At 32.7% G+C, this 20,537-nt stretch overlaps 1 protein-coding gene across 1 annotated transcript; it reads right to left on the bottom strand.

Moving 5' to 3' along the window:
• Positions 1–1,692: 1,692 nt before the first annotated feature.
• Positions 1,693–19,164, bottom strand: LOC130647000 (protein Wnt-7a-like). The gene is made up of 6 exons (XM_057452700.1): positions 19,111–19,164; positions 10,159–10,250; positions 3,762–3,816; positions 3,520–3,682; positions 3,183–3,436; positions 1,693–2,522 (listed from the first exon to the last, which is right to left on the bottom strand). Exons 2-6 carry the CDS (start codon positions 10,209–10,211, stop codon positions 2,022–2,024), a joined length of 1,026 nt encoding a protein of 341 aa, XP_057308683.1. The 5' UTR covers positions 10,212–10,250; positions 19,111–19,164; the 3' UTR covers positions 1,693–2,021.
• Between the last annotated feature and the right edge of the window lie 1,373 nt (positions 19,165–20,537).

Genomic DNA, 20,537 nt, shown 5'->3' with positions numbered 1-20,537 from the left:
TTTATCTAACGACATTAAACAAAAAATCAAAAGTATACTAGACTAGAATGGTTACTTTTTGTGTTACTCCTAAAAATACGTCATTCGTACCATTGGCTTCTATTATCATTCTTCGTTTATTTTTTCTTGCAACGAATTTGAAAGAAATGGATGAATATTGATGGTTTAATTGGGTTTTAGCGGTGACAAATAAATTCGTTTCATTCCGTAAGATATTCTCAATTTGATTTTCTGTGGGACGGACGAGAGTCAATTTCGGTGTATCATATAAAAACGCCAAACTGAAATGTCAAAATCAATTTCAAAACAACACATTTAATTCTAGTTATCATTAACGTACCACTTTAAGACCTAAGAAGAACTCATAACACCGAATGACAATTTTTATAAACGTCTGTCCGACAAATGAAATCGATCACCACACGCTAAGAACGTTCCTGTGTAAAGTTGCCAAAACAATAAACAGATAATTAAATTTTTGATTCCGATTCGTCAAAGTTCATATTTTGGAGAAAAAGATTTAGAATTTCGCAATTTAAAAAAAGTGACAACGCTAATGTTACAAATTAGAAGACAGACCCAGCAGCATCTATTTTGCGCGTATTAACTTCTCTCCAACAGCAATAGAAAACGCATTTCGCGCGTGTAAAATTTTTATACAAGTTTAAATTCCCGCATGATTACCAAAAAAACAACAAAAAAAAAAAAAAAAAATAGAAATATTCGAGGATTTTTGCAAAATATAAATACATATTTTATGTAAACTGTGGAATTATTCGCCGTATTAATTTTCACGCAAATTGTTTTGCGCGTCATTTCTCCACAAGGTCCACACATAATAACAGAAAATATCGCTGTGAGAATTTTTTTGTACTGAAGTAACATAGGTATCACTAAATTTGCTCATTAACGTGGAATGCTAGGAAACAACTGAAAACTCACCATAATTTGGCTCGTGAGTAGGAAATATGAGAGTAGAAAATCAATTGATCTTTGACTGATTTTTTAATCCAAGTGATCGACTCATAATATGTAATAATAAATAATATGTTTTATGGTAATACATTCTTGTGTCTTTCAAGCTGTATGTCCAATTATTCGTTTCTTTTCCTTTCAACGCTGATTGATTTACCGTAATGCTTCATTAAACGCCTCGTGCTATTAAATGCTTTCAAATTTAATGCCCCCCTTTAAAATGACTATTTCCATAAAGCAGATGCCATGTTTGAAGAAAACATAATACAAATAAATGTCATTGATCACGATTTTTATAAAACTTAGCCAAAACTGTGATCAATCATGCGCAAACTTTTATCATGATTGGCAATGACGATATTGATAATAACATAGATGTTATGTGAAAGAATGTGAACTCTATTTGCAAGAAGATAGAAGGATATAGTAAAATATATATTATAATACCCGTAAACGTCTGTCTGCATGTCTAGCGCGCCAAATAATACCGCAAATAGCGAGACGCACGCAATGAGGTATTAAAAGAAGAATTTTTCCACGGGCCAACGACTAGTATATTATATTCCTCCACTTTCTATTAAAAACCACGAAAGTCGCTCCCAGACGTTTTTTCGAAGTATCACGTCAAAAAAAGTGACGAACCAAAGCTTCACTGCTTGTTCTGGCAGAAATTTTGATAGGTAAGGTGATGTATAAAAGACCAAATAAAAATCGCATATTATATATTTATTTATAACTTAAATTATACTTCCAAATAATTTACTACAATTTATAAATCCGTCATAAAAAGCAACTTGTTCGAAAAATATCTATACAAGAGTGCATAACTTATTCATACGGAACATGGGAACTAAATACTTTCGCAGATGAATTTATGTCTTGTCGAGGGTTAGTTTAAGTGTGAGATTTAGTCCCCTGTGTCAAGCATAAAAATGGAATTAATGAAAGCACTACTTTAGCATTTAAATATGACTCTGGCAAAAGTCGTCAAAGTAATACAACTATAATAATTTAGTTTTAAAAAAACATTTGTAGAATTTGTCGTGTCATGTTTGAAGCGCGCATTTCGCATATATTTTTCGTTGTGTACAAGTCTCACACGTGACTTTACAGCACCAATGAAATTTGCAGTTGCATTTTCCATTTTTAATTTCTCTCACATAAGAATGTTTCCTGTACCCACAACTTGCGCAGAGTTTATCACAAGTTGCTACATTCTCGTGGACACATTCTCGGTTAAGAGTCCCTGCAATACCCAACAGCTTGTTCGGCTTACAGTAGTCGGGTGACTCGTCTATGTATACCAAATTTGTCCTATTTTTCGACGTTTTAACGACCGATCTCGTCACCGGGTCTGCGCTCGGATTTGTCGACGATGTTGCGTTGTTTCTTTCTGGTTTTAATTTTTCTGCTGAGTCGTACAGTTTTTTTAGTTTTAAAGAAATCTCTTTTAGTGAAACCGGAGTTGTTTTGAAACATCTTTTTGTGGAGCAATCGCCAGATAAGCCGTAGCATCGACAGACTCTTGGTAAACCATCTTTCAAAACCTGAAATTAAATGAAGATATTAGAGTCTATATTATAATACCCGTATATGTCTGTCTGCCACGCAAAGTGGTAACCGCAGTAGCAAAGCGCAGAAAATGCGGTAAATAAAGGACGGGCGAACCTGTGAATTTATCTACGGGCCACCTACTAGTTCTAGAAAATTTTAATATTTTTTATATATTTTTTAAAATATATAAAATATTTTTTAATATATAATGTAGAAAAGAAGAAAACATAAAACAGAGAGGTAAAATTAGCTGTTAAAACTTTTCTTTGGATAGTTGAATTAATTATTCTAAAGTAAATACACATGGCCAAAGTATTAGATGACAGGACCGCTCAAAGTTCTACTGACAGACATTTATTATGGAATTTGACGGGGGTTTTTTTTCTAACTTCAAAAGTCAAAAATATTTTTAAATAATATAGGTGTTGCACCAAAATCCAGGTGATTAATCTTTATATTACTGGTTAAATTGACCAAGAGGTTGTTATAGCTAGATTTATAGATTTTAAAGTTAACCAAATTCTGTTCTTGCTATTAAAAATCTCGTCGACTTTTAACGAAACATTTACCACAGTAAGGGAGGGCTTTGTTATTGATTATGAAACTTTCCAATAAAAACTCAAATTGCAATTCCACGCAAATAAAATAATTACCTTAAAACCAGTCATTACATTTTTCCAGTTAAACTCCCTTCTGCTTTTATCGTTTATATATTTGTAATCTAACTGTCTCATAACGTTCTTTGCTTGTTTGAAGCCATACTTTAAATCCTTACACGAAGAGGCTTTCTTCCCATTGTTTACAGAACAAGGACAGTCTTTACCACGTCCCATTTGACACGACCTCATAACGTGATGAGCTAAGCTAGCTGCAATCATCGCATACACAAAAGATGTTTCTTTACTTGCTAAATAAAGACAAAAAAAAGATTAATGTCTGTCCCAGATATATAATTTTTTTTTAAATTCGTAAATTTAAAAGTGATTGTACCTGTTGGATATAGCGGCGTCAGAGATATTGGAGATTCTGTATCTTTCATTCGTGCAGGTATCGGACAATTCCATCTGTCCATTAAAAAACGATCTTGACATAGTTCATAAGCCACTGAGTATCCAGTCAGTATAGTTTTCGTGTTTACCCGTATCCTGGGATTCTAGGAATAAAGAAAATACGTCATTTAATTGCTTCAGATTTAAGTCAGACAAACTAATTTTTAATGTTTTGTGACGCACCTGTTGCATCATCTGCTTTCTCTTTTTAACTTTTCTTTGTGAACGTTTTCCATTTCTAAAAGGGAAAAGTACTTAATTTAAAGTTGGTTTAGTATAGGTACACACCTGAACTGTATTCTTGACGAGCTATTTGGGGACTCGTCAATGTTGGGGTGAGACAGATGGGACGGGGAAGGGGGTAAACTTAGATCGTGTAATTTCGAAAGTCAGAATTTCGTGTGCAATATGCAGAATATTGTGTGCATTATTTTGGGCATTCTAATTGGATCACAACCTTTTCCGCTGTTAAGAAGAAAAAAATATTTTTTGTTTTGGTGACGCAGTAACTAACCATATAAAATTTGCCTCTTTAATGCACGTGATAACTGATATAATGTATCTTCAAATCCAATTTATGCAATTTTTACACTTGTGAGTCGGAAACAGTATTTCATGCTTCATGTTACCTTCAATGATGCAGTTACATAAACGACTTAAAACGCTTGGCAATGATATTAGCGCCAAATGAGAATATGGTGAATACAATATTTTAAAGAAAGCTTTTTTGATTTGTCTTAAGCATTTTTTAGACAAAATTGTGTTTGGTATGCTTGAGAAAGACAATGCAGATGCAACCTAAGCTACCACAGTATTAGGAGGAATAACATTATTGTGCTAAGCCAAATAACAGCGACTAGAAGAAGGTAACCCTGTAACAAAACAGTATCCTATAGTGGGAACGCCCAGCAATTGGTCATCAAATTTGTTTTATTTTGACACAACATACCAGGTTTTTAAAGTCCAAAAACACCTCTATGTATCGGTGAATTCTCTATGGCGGACACTTTTTTAAGGTCCTCATGATGTCCGCTAGAAAAAGGTATGACTTTATGTTATTGTGTTATTAACCTATCGGAAGTTATACCAATGGCTAGTGTGCCACGTGCCGTAGAATGATTGACAGGTTGGTGTTGTCGTTTACATCGGCACGTCTTTTATGTGGTGTTTTTTTGTATTCGTGTTACATGGTGTTTGATGATGACCTCGAGTGTTATTTGGTTACAACTTGAGAGATTGTCATTTTTTATTGAACGTCCTGAATTTAATCAGCCGCAAAATTGCACAGTTGGAACAACAATACGAACCACAAGCAAATCTAGAGATCTTGTTGACATTAGTCAAGCCGCAATTATGACACATTCGAAGCCAACGTTCTTACTTGTATTTTTTGTCATGTCCTCTGGTTGTCATTACAATTTGAAGAATTCTTAAAGAAAATGCGCGAAAAGTACGACCCTTTACAATGTCGTAAACAACATTAATAAGCTATCCTAAATCTGACAACAGGACATTTTTAAATCTATTTTTCTTATTCTGCTTTAATAAACAGAATCCTAACGAACGAAAAGTATTACAAATCTAAAACTTTCATTCAACGATAAATCAGAACATATAGCCAACTCTTTTTGTCGTAAGTTTGTTTCCTTAAAAAAAAGTCAGATTTTTATAATTCTAGTGTCGTAGAAATAAGTGTTTCTGTTTTTATTGTTGAGTGTTTCATCTCGTAGCCTTAGTGCTAAAATAACTGTACTAGTAAAAAATGATCATAAAAACGAAATAAGGAGTATTTGAAAATTATGAAATAGTGTAAATATTTCAGAAAATAGTTACTTAAAGAAAAAAATGCTTGTGCAAGAACGTCGCGTTTAATGTTCTAAGGCAACCAGGAAAAAACACATCAATGGAACGAAATGGTGCCACACGTTCATCATAATTCTGCATCAACATTCTCAGCAAGATTGTACAGTATCTCATCTTGCGGTGTTATGTGAAGTTTCAATGTTAAGAAGATTCTATTAAAGTCGGTTTATACTTAATACGGTTTATACCCCAGGGAAGAAAAAAAAGAAAACAATTGACTGAATGAGCGAGCAAAAGAATACTGGAAGCTTTATTATGCAATTTTAAATCCGCTTCAGCATGTTTACATAAAGAGATAATAAGGCGTTATGAATGATAATGACAAATTTTATTTTCACTATTGTTCATCTTATTAAAAAAGGAATATTTCCGATTATCCGTTACAACTGTATTTTGAGTGTAATTCATTAAATAATACTAGACTTCAATGAGAACAGCATGTTGCTGAAATTGATCCGTATTGATACTTCTACTGACAATGATAAATGGTATTCTCGTCATTGCACTCAGTGATTGATTTCTTTTTTACTCGAAGGATTGAAAGCAGCTAGCCATTGAATGACGACAACGTTCATTCATTCAATTTTATTAGCTGGAAATGCAAAATATATTTCCTGATTATAAAGTGCCGATTCTTGCATTAAAAGTGCACCCTATGAAGAATTTATATTTTATTGGGATAGTTCGAGCGATAACAGAAAATGAAAGTGACAGGAATTTTCTCTTGATTAAAAATTGCATTGGAAAACTTATATCAAAATTTCTAAAAAAGTCTTCCCCTCCTTTAATGATTTGTACAAGTCGCAAAATCTGTGTTCACGAAAAAAAGGTATCTACGTAGGAGAGTTATTCTAATTGGTTTTAATCTCTGTGCTAATTTGAAATTGATCTTAATTGGTCTTCTCTCCCCTGTCCTTCCGTTAGAGGAAAGAGTAAGTCATTGCTAGCAATAGTGTTGTTTTGTTGTTGTAGGTTCCGCTTCTAAATCTGATATTAATTATAGCCTGTCGATATAAACAAGCAATTTAAAAATAGTTAAATATAAACATGTGATTTGTAAAGCGAGATCAGACCACATCTACTCCCCTAAACGACTTTAAAACACTATGAAGTAATCGCTATTAGAAATTTTATTTGTATGATACGCTGTTTTGCAATTTTAAGTTTGTTTCGTAAGAAAAATTCCTTGAAACCACAATTTCGCTCTCATAAAGATACAAGTGAATATACACGTAATGCGAATGCTTAAAAAGAATGTGAGCGTAAGGCTCGATACAAATATACATAGATAAGTAGCCAGTCCTACAAATTTACATAAAGGGATAGAAAGCTAGTGTACATCCAAATTTTTACCCATGGTTGGCGCAAACAATTTTAGACAAAAACTCTGTTTAGTTTTCTTAAAGCATTGCGAAGTTTGATCCAATGTAGTATATAAGAACTTTCCTCCAAGATAAGAATCAGCAAATGCAAAGCTAGAAGCTAAAAAGAAACATTTGTATTACGTTTTGGTATCAACACATGTTCTCTTTGTGTGTCCTCGCTGTGAGTTAAAAAATTATGTAATGATTCCAAATTTAGCTATGATGGTGTTGAGCGTGAGAATGTTTTAAGATTTAAAACTGTTTAAATAAGGGAAGATGGATATATGGACCAGAGTACCTACTTAAGCTGGACATATATTATGTAAATAAACAAACCCACCACAAGGATGTAATGAATGAACGAAGCAAGAAGAGGATTCTAAGAGAGGTCCAAGAAATGATGTGGAAAAGAAAACAAGATTGAAGAAAGCAACAATTGGTGAAAAAGAGAAAAGGATTAGCGAAGTAATCGACAAAAAAAACAAAAAAAACTCAAAGCAAATCAGTAAAAATCCTTCCTACTCTGTTCAAGCAAGCGACACGGAAAAAAATCATCAAATAATATAAACAATAAAGATCGTCAAGCTATCAACGGATATCCTGAGTACATCTACAGGATAAAACCTGATTGATAGATGATTATTGATCTAATCAAAATCTGTTGACATTAAAACATAAAAACACAAACAATCGAACGATAATTTGTTACCTATGGCAAGCAAGTACTAAACGGTTGTGCTAAATTAAGCGCAATTAGAAGCATCACCTGATCTGGTACTACGGTAGCGATCATCAAATATTTAGTCCTCACCGCATTCAAACGTGTAATTATTAAGGCGTTATTATGGCTTGCTTGAGGTGTAATGAGATAGTAACAAGTATACGTTGTTTCATTGTTGAGGTTATTTTAGATGCAGTTATTTTTATTGCCAATTTAAGAATGCCATTAAGCATTATCATAAAAAAATTTCGTTCTTAACCTTTCAACTTTAACATTTTTAGCCGTTAACTTTGTTAGACGTTCCTCTAAAGGATTTCGGCCGTGAACAGTAATACCAAGAAATACGTCATTCTGGAGTTAAGCGTATATTAACTTTGGTGTCTAATGATCTGGTCAGGCACGTCGTCGGATATGTCATATCCTTCGTATTTTGATACCTCGCCCCATAACTAAACTTATCTTTTTCACTCTCCTACAATTTTAATTTCTAACTCCAACACAAAAAATCGCAAAACCTTCAAGCTTATTAATATTTTATACCAAACCAGATTTTTATTTAAACTTTATGATAATAGCTTTGATCATTGAAAACATTCCTAAAGAAATAACCAGGCAGAGATATTAACCTTAAATTTTCTTAAGAACAAATACTGAGTCCAATTGTTTTTTTCTGCTTTTTCTGTTTGCATTGCGCTCAATAAGAATCTTTTAATGTATAAATTCCTAAATACACAAAAAGAAAATTTTTTACAAGAATACGTGAGTTAAATGTACCTACGAAATTTGACAAATTTGATTTCTTATAAAAAATCGAATCCAATGTTACTGGGTGTATCAAAAATAAATTCTTTTACGATAACCGACTTGTTTTCCCCGATTATAGAAAGTAAAAAACTTATTTTCAGAAGACTGTATCAAAAATACAGTAAAGTTGAGTGCTTGAATGCCTTATCACGATTTATAGGTCCAGCGTTTGTAGAAATTAAATTTCGTCATCACGATTAGGGATCTACAAAAGATACAATTTTTGCAAGAGAGGGCGTACATTCGACTTATCCGTCATAAAGAAGTGACAGGAATAATTAAGATTATGCGGCAAACAGGAAAAATGCTTGGCGCGGTGGTTAGCACGTAGAATGTAAAAATACGAAAAGAAATACGAAAAGAAAAAAACAAGTTTTTGTTTCGACCATCCTAGAATCCCAAAATATTTCACTTGACCATAAATAGGCAGTTACTTAGAAAGAACAAGGATATAAATGTTATCTGCGTTGTGGTGTAACCATTTTTTGTTTGTGAAAGTTAAAAGGGTGGGAAAGAAAGATTTTTCTCAAAATAGATTCCATTTTTTCTTTAGACGAATCAAGGTGCACCATTTAATTTTGATCCAATTAACGTAGCTAATTGACTCAACCACGTGGGCAGCGATAAATTTTTGTTCACCATGATCATCTTTTATCTTCATACCTGAATTGATCGATTCATGGACCATGCGTATATGATACCACATACCTTAATGACATTCTGAATTAGATTTTAAATATTTGATCATTTGAAAAAAAATGTGTTTATGGTAGATATCTTTAACTGTTTTTGCAACGTTTTTAAGTAGTTAAAATTTTTAAAATGTTTCTTTCTTGTGAGAGATTAATGAGCCTTGGGATCCAGATAGAAATAGAAGCATTTTTGAGTACATGAGATGCACATGCATTCTAAAGATTCGGGTGGATTTTTGTTGTGTGAGAAGTCTTTTCCATTAAAAATACCTCCGTTTTAATGCTTAAAATTTGTTTAAACTATCATACAGAGACGCTAATAAACAAAAACAAGAATAACAAATAAAAGGGGGTTACAAATAACAAAAATTAAATAAAGTTGTAACGTTGTTTTTTTCACGTTATTTTACCTTTCTTTCTAAATACACTGCCTGCTAATGCGTGATTTAGAGACTCATTTCCTTATATAATTCCACTCAACAACGGCACACCTTAGAAGTAACAAAATGCAATTTTCGATTGCCTTCACGAGCCAAGTACTGCTTCCTTTTAAGCTGCTTTTGGACATTAATGAAACGAATGATGAAACAAAAATTTGCACGCAACATAGGCCACCAAAAAAACAAAACAATATCTAGAAGATAACAGACATCAAAACACACAAATTTAAAGCCTTAAAGCAAATATTAAACACTGCAGAGATCAAATTTTCATTTGTTCAATGTAGTCAGGTATCAGGTCTCTTTTTTGTCTACATATAGCCTGCGTTTTACAGCATTTAAGTGTTGACTGAGAAAAAACACATAGAAACGTAAAAAAAGTCTTTTCTGTCGTTCGTATATAATGTTTGTTTGTATATCTGCTTGTTACAAATTCCTGCAGTGAGCAAAATGTGTTGTTTTTCTGTGACCTAACACAGACTGTCACATATATAGATGACAACAGGATTAACACAACGAAAACAATATGAAAAGCACAAAATAAGCAAACAAACAAACAAAAACAAATATAAATAAATATATATGTATAAACAAGTAAAAAATAAATAGGCAAATACACTAATAAAAAGAAAATAACACAGAAAAATGCAGGTAAATTTTAATAGTAAAAAAATAGATAAAGAACTCAATTCTTACCCTGATATTAACAGGACTGTCAACGATAAAAGTGCAATCGCCTTCCCTTGCATCTTGTTGTTTCTTTCCACGCTCTTTATATATGTCTTCTCTACAAAAAAGATTCCAAGGTATCAACAACGTGAATGATTTGTATAAATAGTTTCATGAAGGGATTGCTTAGTACACAGACATAAATTAACTGACGTTTGTCCAGTGTCGCTTTATTTATATAGCCATAGACTCGATTAGTCAAACATGTTTAGTTTTCTCACGTAATAACCGCTATAATATATGTCACTCATAATTAAATCGATGGCATTGTTTATGAAAGTACTTTGTATATATAACATCTAAAAATGTGGTTATATTAAAAAAAGAAGCATTGCGGAGGAGTGCTTTATCTATGTGTAATGTTGAAAAATGTAGGCGACGGGTGAAGATGTTTTCGAGATAACGTATCGTTTAGTATAGAAAAAGCTGCTTTTCTATTGCATTCATTTTTTTCTTATAAAAATATGATATAAACATCAAGATATTTCATCTGGCGAAATTTGTAATAAGCTTCTAATGACGAAATCGACAATCATGTATTGTTTTAAACCAATCAAATGCTATTACTGTCACTTCTTGATGAAACGCTTGCGAAATATGCCATCAATGCAAAATAACTGTTTCATTTTCAAAACGGTATGAGAAGAACTCTAAACATGTCATCACAAATCGTTACTTCTCACGAACTTCGCAGCTATTTAAACACAAAGCAATCCTGAGAAACTAAATTCTAGAACGCACGGAATAATTGCTTTGTCTACAAACATTCTCATTCGTGATATTTTTAGCCTTGCTCGTAAGCTTTTTAGAAGCTGTCAATGATTTTGTCAAGGACTCTTTATGTTATACAAGGTGGTATTATTAAACGAAATCGATATTTCATATTCACGCTTTTATGTGAGACACGTATGTGGTCGAGCATTTGTTATTTTCATTAAAAAATGATAAATTTTATCCACCTTTGCAGACCTTTGCGAATAAGCTGCCACCAGGCAATTTTTTTTGTAAAAAACAACAACAAAGGGATTTATAACACAAAACACAAAGCACAATCTGGCGTTCATAAACTTAATTCTATGTACTGACATGTGAAAATTGGTGTCACTTCCTTTCAGTTAGTATTTCTGCCTTTTTTGAACAAAAGTAGTCTATTTTAACTGGATACAGTGAAATGAATTAAAGCAAATGAGATTTTCGTCTCACTTAAGTCATAAAAAGTTTATTGTAAAATAAAAGTTCCATTACGCAAATATATTTTCTAAACTTTAAAATTATTAATATTTAATATTAAAACTTAGGCGCTATTCTAGAAAACTCATTTCTTGCCTACACCTAACCATAGTGGGTACAATCGTTACCCTCCGCCCTCTTATTTTGGAACCGGATCATCGACCTTTCATTGTGGTATTGTCAAGCAACAATGCACAAAACGGATCAAGAAGAGCATATGACCTGGCATGAAAAATTGTAATAGAGTTTTTAATTTTTAAACCAATGTCAAGACTCTAAGTTATGCATAGATAAGCGGGATACATCAGGGTAAAGATATTGACCGTAACAATTAGCCTTTGCCATGGCAATACGTCAACGATGTCAAATGTTGCCCTATTGGCAAATAATGGGAGGGATAAATGCGTAGAAAGTGAAGGAACAAAGACATTTGTGATTGGTATGAATAAACGGTGACGATGCAAATAAGTAGATTTTTCTGAGCAATATTTAGTTACATTACAGGACACCATCACCAAATCCTCTTCGGCAATGAAAGACATAAAATTACTCTTTGAGTAGGACAAAAAAACTGTTGTTTTAGTCAATACCACGCTAGTTGCCCACTTTCCAATGAAATATTAAAACAGCATGTTGTAACCTAGCAAATAAAGCGTTTGTATTGGTTCCGACACACGCAGGCGTAAACAAAGCAGTAAGGTGATGAAATGGATGAGACATCCCGTTAAAACCAGAAGGCGTTGATTTGAAAGTGACGTGCGACAGGTTAACCTGTGGTAATTGTAACCGTCGCAGGAAGTACAATCATCTGCGGTTGCTGCACGGAAACCATTAGCTAGATCTGGAAACAACAAATACATAAATAAAGCAATTCAACGAATCATTTTACGTTTTTGTTTATAACGGTTTGGAAACAGAAAAACCTGATTGCCAGCATACAGTTGACCTTTGGATGAACTAACTGTGAATCAAATATATCACCCACTTTTTTTAAGAATAGTTTATACAAATTCACGAGACTAAATTTTGATTTACACTGGACGCACTCTCAGCAAAAAAAATTCATCTTTTCTTAAATCGATTGTAAAGAAATGCAGTCACTAAATTACGGCCCTAGATGACCTCCACACCTTTTAGTCTCCTGTTATTTAGCTGTATATAGAATCTTTACTATTACTTTATATTATATACTTATTTCGGTCAAAAATTATTTTTTAATAAAAAATAGAATCCAATAACTTTTATAATTCAAAGAATTGAATAAATTTACATTTTCTGGTATTAATTTACGACGCTGAAATTGTCCTTAAATGCATTTTTATTTCTTATCCTTGCGGTCGATCAGAACGTAGATTAAAGATGTTACGTAGAAGTCATGAAAAGTTTGACATTTTTAACCTTCTAATTTGCAGTTTAGAACCAATTTAAGACTTCTAAATGTTTTATTTTATATACATTACTGTTTTTGTTATTATTCGTGTCCTTGTTCATTTATTGGTAGTTGTGTTTGTGAGCTTCAGCAATGTTTCCTTCTTGGACACATGGAACAGTTGCTTATTTTAGGATTCATCTGGAAACATTCTCATTCGTGATATTTTTAGCCTTGCTTGTAAGCTTTTTAGAAATTGTCAATGATTTTGTCAAGGACTCTTCATGTTATACAAGGTGGTACTTTTAATAAATTCGATATTTTTTATTTCTGCTATCATGGGAGACGCGTAACCTAACATTTGTTATTGAGGAATCATGTTCTTTTTTTCTTTTTTTGTCATTAAATTGGATTTATTTACTCAATAAGTACCACTTAAATGTTTGAGTGACAAGACCGTTATAGTTGTCATGGCTACTGCGCTAACGGTTTATAAAGAAATCATGACGTCATAAGTACAAAACCAAACGGCCTACATCAGAGGAGAGATCTTGCGATACAGCCTCGTTAGGTGTAAATGTATGTTTAATAATTAGTATTATAAACGAAGTCAAATAAGGTCAAAAATTTTAATCGATAGTTCGCAATTATTTGATAAATGATAATAAATTTTTTTCTGAAGTCTTCTAAGAAGCCTTTATGAGTATTCTATATATCGGAAGAGCTATTCTATCTTTACAAGTTTTAAAGAAGGGGGGGGGTTGTAATCGAAAACACCGTTATAATCGCAATTATAATCATATTAACGACCCCCGTCCAAGTAAAGGATACACGAAATAGCGATGTCGGAAATCAAATGTAGCTACGACAAGCAATCCACTGTAAAATTTTCAACGGGCTAAAAACGAGTCTATTTTATCCTTCGAATTAAAACCTTAAAAATTGATATTACTATTCAAAAAAAATGGCTGCCATGATCGTCAAAGGAGACCAAGGACCCATTTCTTCTAAAAACGGAAAAAAAGAAAAAAGAAAAAGAGTAGCTAATATATGACTAAGCAATCATCTCAATATCTTCTTAGTAAACTTACCTAAGAAACAAGAAACAGAGTTGGATCTTTTTAAATTCCCTTCCCGTCCTCTCGAATATGTCTGTGTTATTAACAGCATGATGGATTCTAACCAACTAGTCAAAATATGTTAAATAAAGAAAAAAAATTAGCAGGAATTTTAACGGAAGGAATTGTTTGTAAAGACTTCCAATTCTTAACTTATTGTTCTCGGTAATGTCTTAGAAATTATGGAGCTCGCAGTTTAAAACAACGGAACTGATAAGCTGGCAATGACGGTGTTAAAATTCGGCATTTTTCAAAGGACTGTTTTTTAAACATTTTTAAAAGGCTTAGAGAATAGTTCCACGCAGAAATATTTAATCTCTTAAAGAACATTTCCTCGCGTAGCTATGTCCATTATGGCAATCGTTGTCTATCTTTTATTCTATCACAGATCAATATAAACTAAAATATAATCCTAAGCCATTTAAGGCCTTTGTTGAATATAAAAAGGTCCATTCAAAGAACAAAAAAGGGCATGAATGGTCTCATTCGTATACAATAAAACCAATGCTTTTTTTCCGGTTTTTTCTGTTTGTACAAAGTTTATTTAAAATACGAAGCAAGCTACATACTTTGTAAGCAATTAGTAGTTTTAATAAAGCATTCAAATGACTCAATATAAAATTGTAGCTATGTCAAATTGTAGCGGTTAATAACGTGTGCTAAGTCATAAATATTTTGACCTTTTGGACGTTTTGGGTATTGACTCACAATCTGACAAGGTCGGTAGATATCGTGAGTTTCACAACTTTAACGTTGACTACGCTCATTTCATGCGATTTAGTAATTAATTTATATTCGATGACTTACAAAAGACGCTGCTCATCATTCTGTTTTTATATCTGCCCACCTCTTTCTAGTAAAGATAGTACTTTTCCCATTAAAGTTTAGTGGACGACAGAGATGATTTTACCTCTAAAGTTAGACTTTACAAATGCTAAATCTTTTTTTTTTCGTGATAACACCTTAATTAACGCGCTTGTTCACTATGCAGTACCATTTTGCGTGACAGACAGACAGACTGACAGACAGACAGACGTAGCTATACGAGTATTATAATATAGATTATTATTAATACTCGACGTCTTTGGTTTATTCGATAGCTATTACCATATGTGTATGACAACACTTACAATACGACAGAGATGGCTAAACTAGATAGCAAAACCTATTATGGTAATATTTCAGGCATGTAGAAAAAAAAAGTGTTGCAATTTCGTCCAGATAAGACAAATGTTTCCGGTTTTAAATGGTCTGATGCTTCGCGAGATAACATTTTATAGATTTTTCGGCACTGTCTGATAAAACCAAGGTTAAACTTTCGAAGAATTGAAATTGTCATTTATCGTCTGATCTTTATCGGTTCTTGTTAAAGACCCTTCGGGAATTGTGAAACGCTAACCATATAATTATATAAATGTTATTTTTAAGAAGAAAAGGTCATGCGTCTAAAATAACCACATGCTTTGATATTTGAAATTTTATTGAATTTGAGTTCTTGAATGTCTGCAGATGAATCAGTCACGAAAAATATGACTGTCGTAGATGACTGGTGACTCACACAGTGCGCGTGTACCCACAATCACAATTTAAAACCACATTTAGCCCTTATTCAGAAAGTCACGTGAATTCTTTCAAATAAAAATAATATTTAAAACTCAATCATTGATACAAATATTTTACGTTATATGCTTGGCCAAAAACAGGTATGATCAAAATAAACAACTCGTGTTATAAGTTGTCACTGTTGGGTAAGTCTAAGCTTCGAGGTGGGACTGAGTAAATGTGTACATTTCTCTCAAGAAAAGAGAAGTAATGTGATGAAAAATATATACAAAAAAGTTTTTTTATCATCTTTAATGCATAGAAATCAAAAAGAATCTTCTAGCCATTCAGCCTGCTCGTGAAACTTTAAATTTGCTTACGCTGTTCTCATCCTCGTCAATGGACACTCCCACCCTTTTTGATTTCGTTGCTCTTATCTTCTTATCAATCAACATTAAGACTTTTAAAAAAATTTAAACGGAGTAATATTAAATGGCATTTTATACGTCGTATGACATGAATGTATAAATTACAAATTTTGACTGAGAATGAGAGTAGCTACTTTCTATTAAAACCTTAGTTGAAATATGTCTTAAACTGAACGCTATTCTCAGCTTAACTTAAAAAAATAACTTAAGGCGTTAGCATAAATGTGTATTCAAAAAAGGCAATTATAATTTTTAAATTAATTTTTCGTATGCACTTTTGTTTGTGTGTTAGCACGGCCAGCTTGACTTTTTTCACTTCTACTTCTTTTACTGATAAACTACTTACCCCGTAGAAGTTTTGTTCTCGTTTTTTTTCTGAGAGGTCCTGGACGTCAGGCTGGGCGGACTATTTGTGTGTGTGAATGTGTCCTTTGTTTTGTTGTGAAGGTTTTTTTTTGTAAAGTGAAAAGCTTAATCCGGACCGGAATTATTTGTAGAAATTTCTTCAGCTACATGAAAATTTAGTCGATGTATAAATTTTCAACAAAATCTCAACTTTAATGTTCCGGTGAACTAGGTTCCAAAAAACAGTGAAAATATTAAAATATGAAATTCAAGATTTTAACTTTTTCCGTCTATCTTCGCAATCCATGTGTCGATATTTCTCACGTTCATTTATGAGTGGCACCTTTAAGTGAACTTTACTCAGTAAAATATTACAAAGGCAGCCGATGACTAGATTCAATTTGAAATGCCATTCAAGCAAATTAAAGGTTTGAGTGGCACATTAAACTGGAATTTGACAAATAATATTCAAATACTTGCTGGATACGCACACACTTTACTTACAACGTATTGTACAAGTTGATGATAGTAACAGGAAATAGATGACAAGTGATAATCAGACGTGCAGATGATCCTCTCACGCTTGATGTTCGTGAGAATTACGTCGGCAAGGTGTGTTTTCTTTGCAACTGCAAGCCAAATATTTAATAGATTTGCCACTCGAAATTATACAACAAGAAAATTAGAAACTTCAGTGGGAGACACTGTTCTGTCTATAATAAGACCATGCTATCTTGTTAGGTCGTCTGTTTACGTAAAATACAGATAATTTTTGTTGATATAAACACTAACTGATAATTTTGTGTAGCGAACGTTTTCAAAACTGCATAAATGGCTATAGAATAATGTGCTTCAGAAAATCGCAACACTTGACTTAAAAGACTGGATATTTGGTACGCAAAATTATAGCTGTCCTGCCGAAAATCTTCAGACATGATCTAAAGCGCAAACCTCAAAATGGCGGAAACTAGCACTTAAAACATTGATTTTAGGCCAAAAATAAAAAAATTCTCACCAATGCGGATACAGCAGAAAGCTAGGTTAGGGATGGACAACTTTTTTCAGTGCTAAATGAACTCTTCTCGCAAAAACACTAAATTTATATCTCAATCATATCTCTACAAAGCGAATATTCATTAACACTTTTGGAATTAAAATAATTGCACAAACGTGCATATCACTGGGCCTGCATATAACAAAAATGCGTTTTTCATCATGACACACGCGGAATGGCAAACGCTTCAAGTGTCTCATGAGTTCTTTTGTTTTGCAAACAACTTGTACAAATTATGCGAACGATGTGTGCTCCTCGCGAAATACTTGGTATTGAAGTTTTTTTTATAGCAAGTGAGAGAGTTATTTAGAAAAAAATTTATTCCTGACGAGTTTTAATCTTCATCGAACGTTAACTGACCTTGATCCAGGTATTCGTCTTATAAAAGTAACTTGAAGATTATTCTTTAAGTGCCCAACACTGCCATGAAATTCTTAGAAAACTAGCTGTATGAAAATTTTTGTATTAACTAACTCATCCCCCGTTGTGTTTATATTTTTTTACCCAAAATTCAATGTTTTAAAAACTATGCATTCTGAAGAACGTTCAGAACAAATATCCAAGAAAATTTAAGATGAAATTAGACAAAAAGTTAAGAGCATCCTTAGAATATACTCATCTGGAAATTTTGCTAACATCCTAAATGAAATATAAGCAAAAAACAGACCACCTTAGGGGTGATTTCTACACTAGTTTGAATTCTTAAATCTTTCAACTTGAACTGTGCTAAAAATATAAATCAGAACAATTATTTGCCTAGAAGGGTTCACCCATCTTTTTTTGTAGCATTTTGTGTTTCTCTAACGCGACTTTTCTCTCGCGTGCGAACAGACAGAAAGAATACGGCTATTATTAAGGAGATTCATGTTGATATGAAAAAACACTGTTCTTACAAACAAAGCGTATAAATCGATTTCTGGATTTCTAATCCCGCACACAAACGCTGAAAACGCAGGAAATCAAAAAACATGTGCATATAAAACGATTGTACGATGAATTAGGCGGGGATCAAGAAATTTGTTCAATGTAGAATTTTCCAGAAATCCAAAGAAAAGTCAAAAAATATTTCATAAAAAGAAGAAACTTTGGGAACTATAACTAGCTAGTCTATCTAGCTAGCTACTTCAGAAGTTAGTAAACACGACGTGTTTACTAACTTCTGAAGTTTTAATATATGCTTATTAAACTCCTTAAATCTGGCGTTATATTTGCTTACCATAAAGCATCAATATTTTTCTTAACGATGCTACTGAGCATCATGTAACAGCTTTTTTTTGGTCGTTGTCTTTTTCAAGGATATCACTTATGCTTAGTATGAGCTTTTTGTTAGAAGGACACAAGCTTTAACATGACTTTAAAATTTCTCTTAAAAGTTATGTGCATTTTTGTTATTCAATTGGTACACATTAACTTGATCATTTTAAATGCATGACTGTCAAAAAAGTAAAAGCAAGATCGAGCAAACAAAACAAACAAACAAATCTATATAATAATATACTTAAATAAACAAAAGAATAATGTGGAAATAAACGAACAAACATAAAAACATACCTTTTGGCTTCTTCCCGTTTCAGAAACTTTTTACACTTTCTTTTCTTCTCGGTGTTCGTCTTTTTTAAATAGCATAAGAAATCGAGCAGTTTTTTGAAAACTTTCGAATTCAATATTTATTTGTTATTCTTTTTACATTCATCCTTGTTATTTTAAATGTTTTTCAACACTTTCGCGAATAATCCAACAGCTTATAAAGGTTTCACATAAAAGGACACAAAGATTTGACGACTTTACATCGGTTGCCTATTAACACTGTTCGAAGTTATTTTTTTCCCTATCGCTACTTTCTGTTTTTTCTCTTTTCCACCGCCAGATGTAAAACCCATTGTGAGATTAATTCCGAATGGAAAAACAAAAATTTAAATATAATTATACAAGATCTAAATATATTATTTTTTGATTCGGTTTTTTGACTCAAGAGATTTGCAATTAGCAGCAATAGAAATACACACCATAATTATTACTTTTCTATTCTAAGGTGTCATGTTGTGAATTACGTTTTAAAAGAGTAACGGAAAAAGGTGTAATTCTCTATGGTTTACGTCATATCATGGAATTGCAAAGAAAAGCTGTAGATTTTCACACCATGGCGGCAATCTTTTGAACTTTACCCTAATCTATCGATAATCAGAAAGAAGAGTAACCAAAGAGGGTAATTTAAATGATGCCTATTGACCTTTTGAAATTTAAAGGGTTAATTGCTTAACCAAGCATAACCTTTTGGTCACTTAATTTTTCCTAAGAAAAACTTTTAACCCCGGAGAAAAGGGGAATGAGCTGTAGGTACTGCTAATGATTTAATTAAAAACGCATTAAAATGGTCCATTTTGGACCAAAAGTAGTTGTTTCATACGGAATTTGTTACTATATCTCGTCTTTTCTATTGATGCATTCTCATACTGATACTGTAGTTTCAAAATGAGCGAATTTTAGCCAATCTATAGCGTATAAGGCACTTAGCCCTTTTCGGTCCAGGGCGCAGGCGAATTTCATGCCCTCGCCGCTTTTAAATAACTCTTTCTTGATATGTTGTGTGGTAATGTTACTTACTGACTTTTCCTATTTATCTATTAGGCACCATCATGTCATATAATTATAGATAGGCCTTGGAAATTATATTTGAAACTACCCCTAAAGATTTCTATGAAATCCTTATAATTGAGAAATTATAATAACTTTCGTTAGGATTAGCCTGAGAACTTTAAACTGGCAGTACAATTCTATCTCATTAAGGGAAATCATTCTGTAAATTTTGCACACGTGCTTAAAACCGAAAAATATGTTAAATAACTTTTATTTGACTGTCTGAAACTTTAAACTACCATTCGGCCTAAAACTGAAGTAAATAAATTTTAGGCAGACAGTGTTATCTTGACCATTCTTCGAGCTTCCAATGACGTCACAGAAAAGGTGCTGACTATAGCACAAATTAATTTCTGCCATTTTGGTTCCGTACTTAAGACAAAGAAATTTCTGTTTATCAATTCACAAACTTGCTATTCCAACTGAGAACTTGTGAACACGCCTCTACTAGCCACATGATGTTATCCAACTATACCGTTGACTTAAGCAACCAGATGATACAAATAGCATCTGGCAGTTTCCCACAATATAAATATAAATGGACCAGCTGAAATTTCTTTTATGTTTTAAAAGGACAGTGCTATAACTTTGCATAGTGTTTTCAAACCCCTCAAACATGGCTT

This window comes from Hydractinia symbiolongicarpus, chromosome 6 (assembly GCF_029227915.1).
Source record: "Hydractinia symbiolongicarpus strain clone_291-10 chromosome 6, HSymV2.1, whole genome shotgun sequence".
Taxonomy (NCBI): Eukaryota; Metazoa; Cnidaria; class Hydrozoa; order Anthoathecata; family Hydractiniidae; genus Hydractinia; species Hydractinia symbiolongicarpus.
Note: the sequence above shows the minus strand (reverse complement) of the source record. Positions and strands in the feature narration are given on the sequence as shown.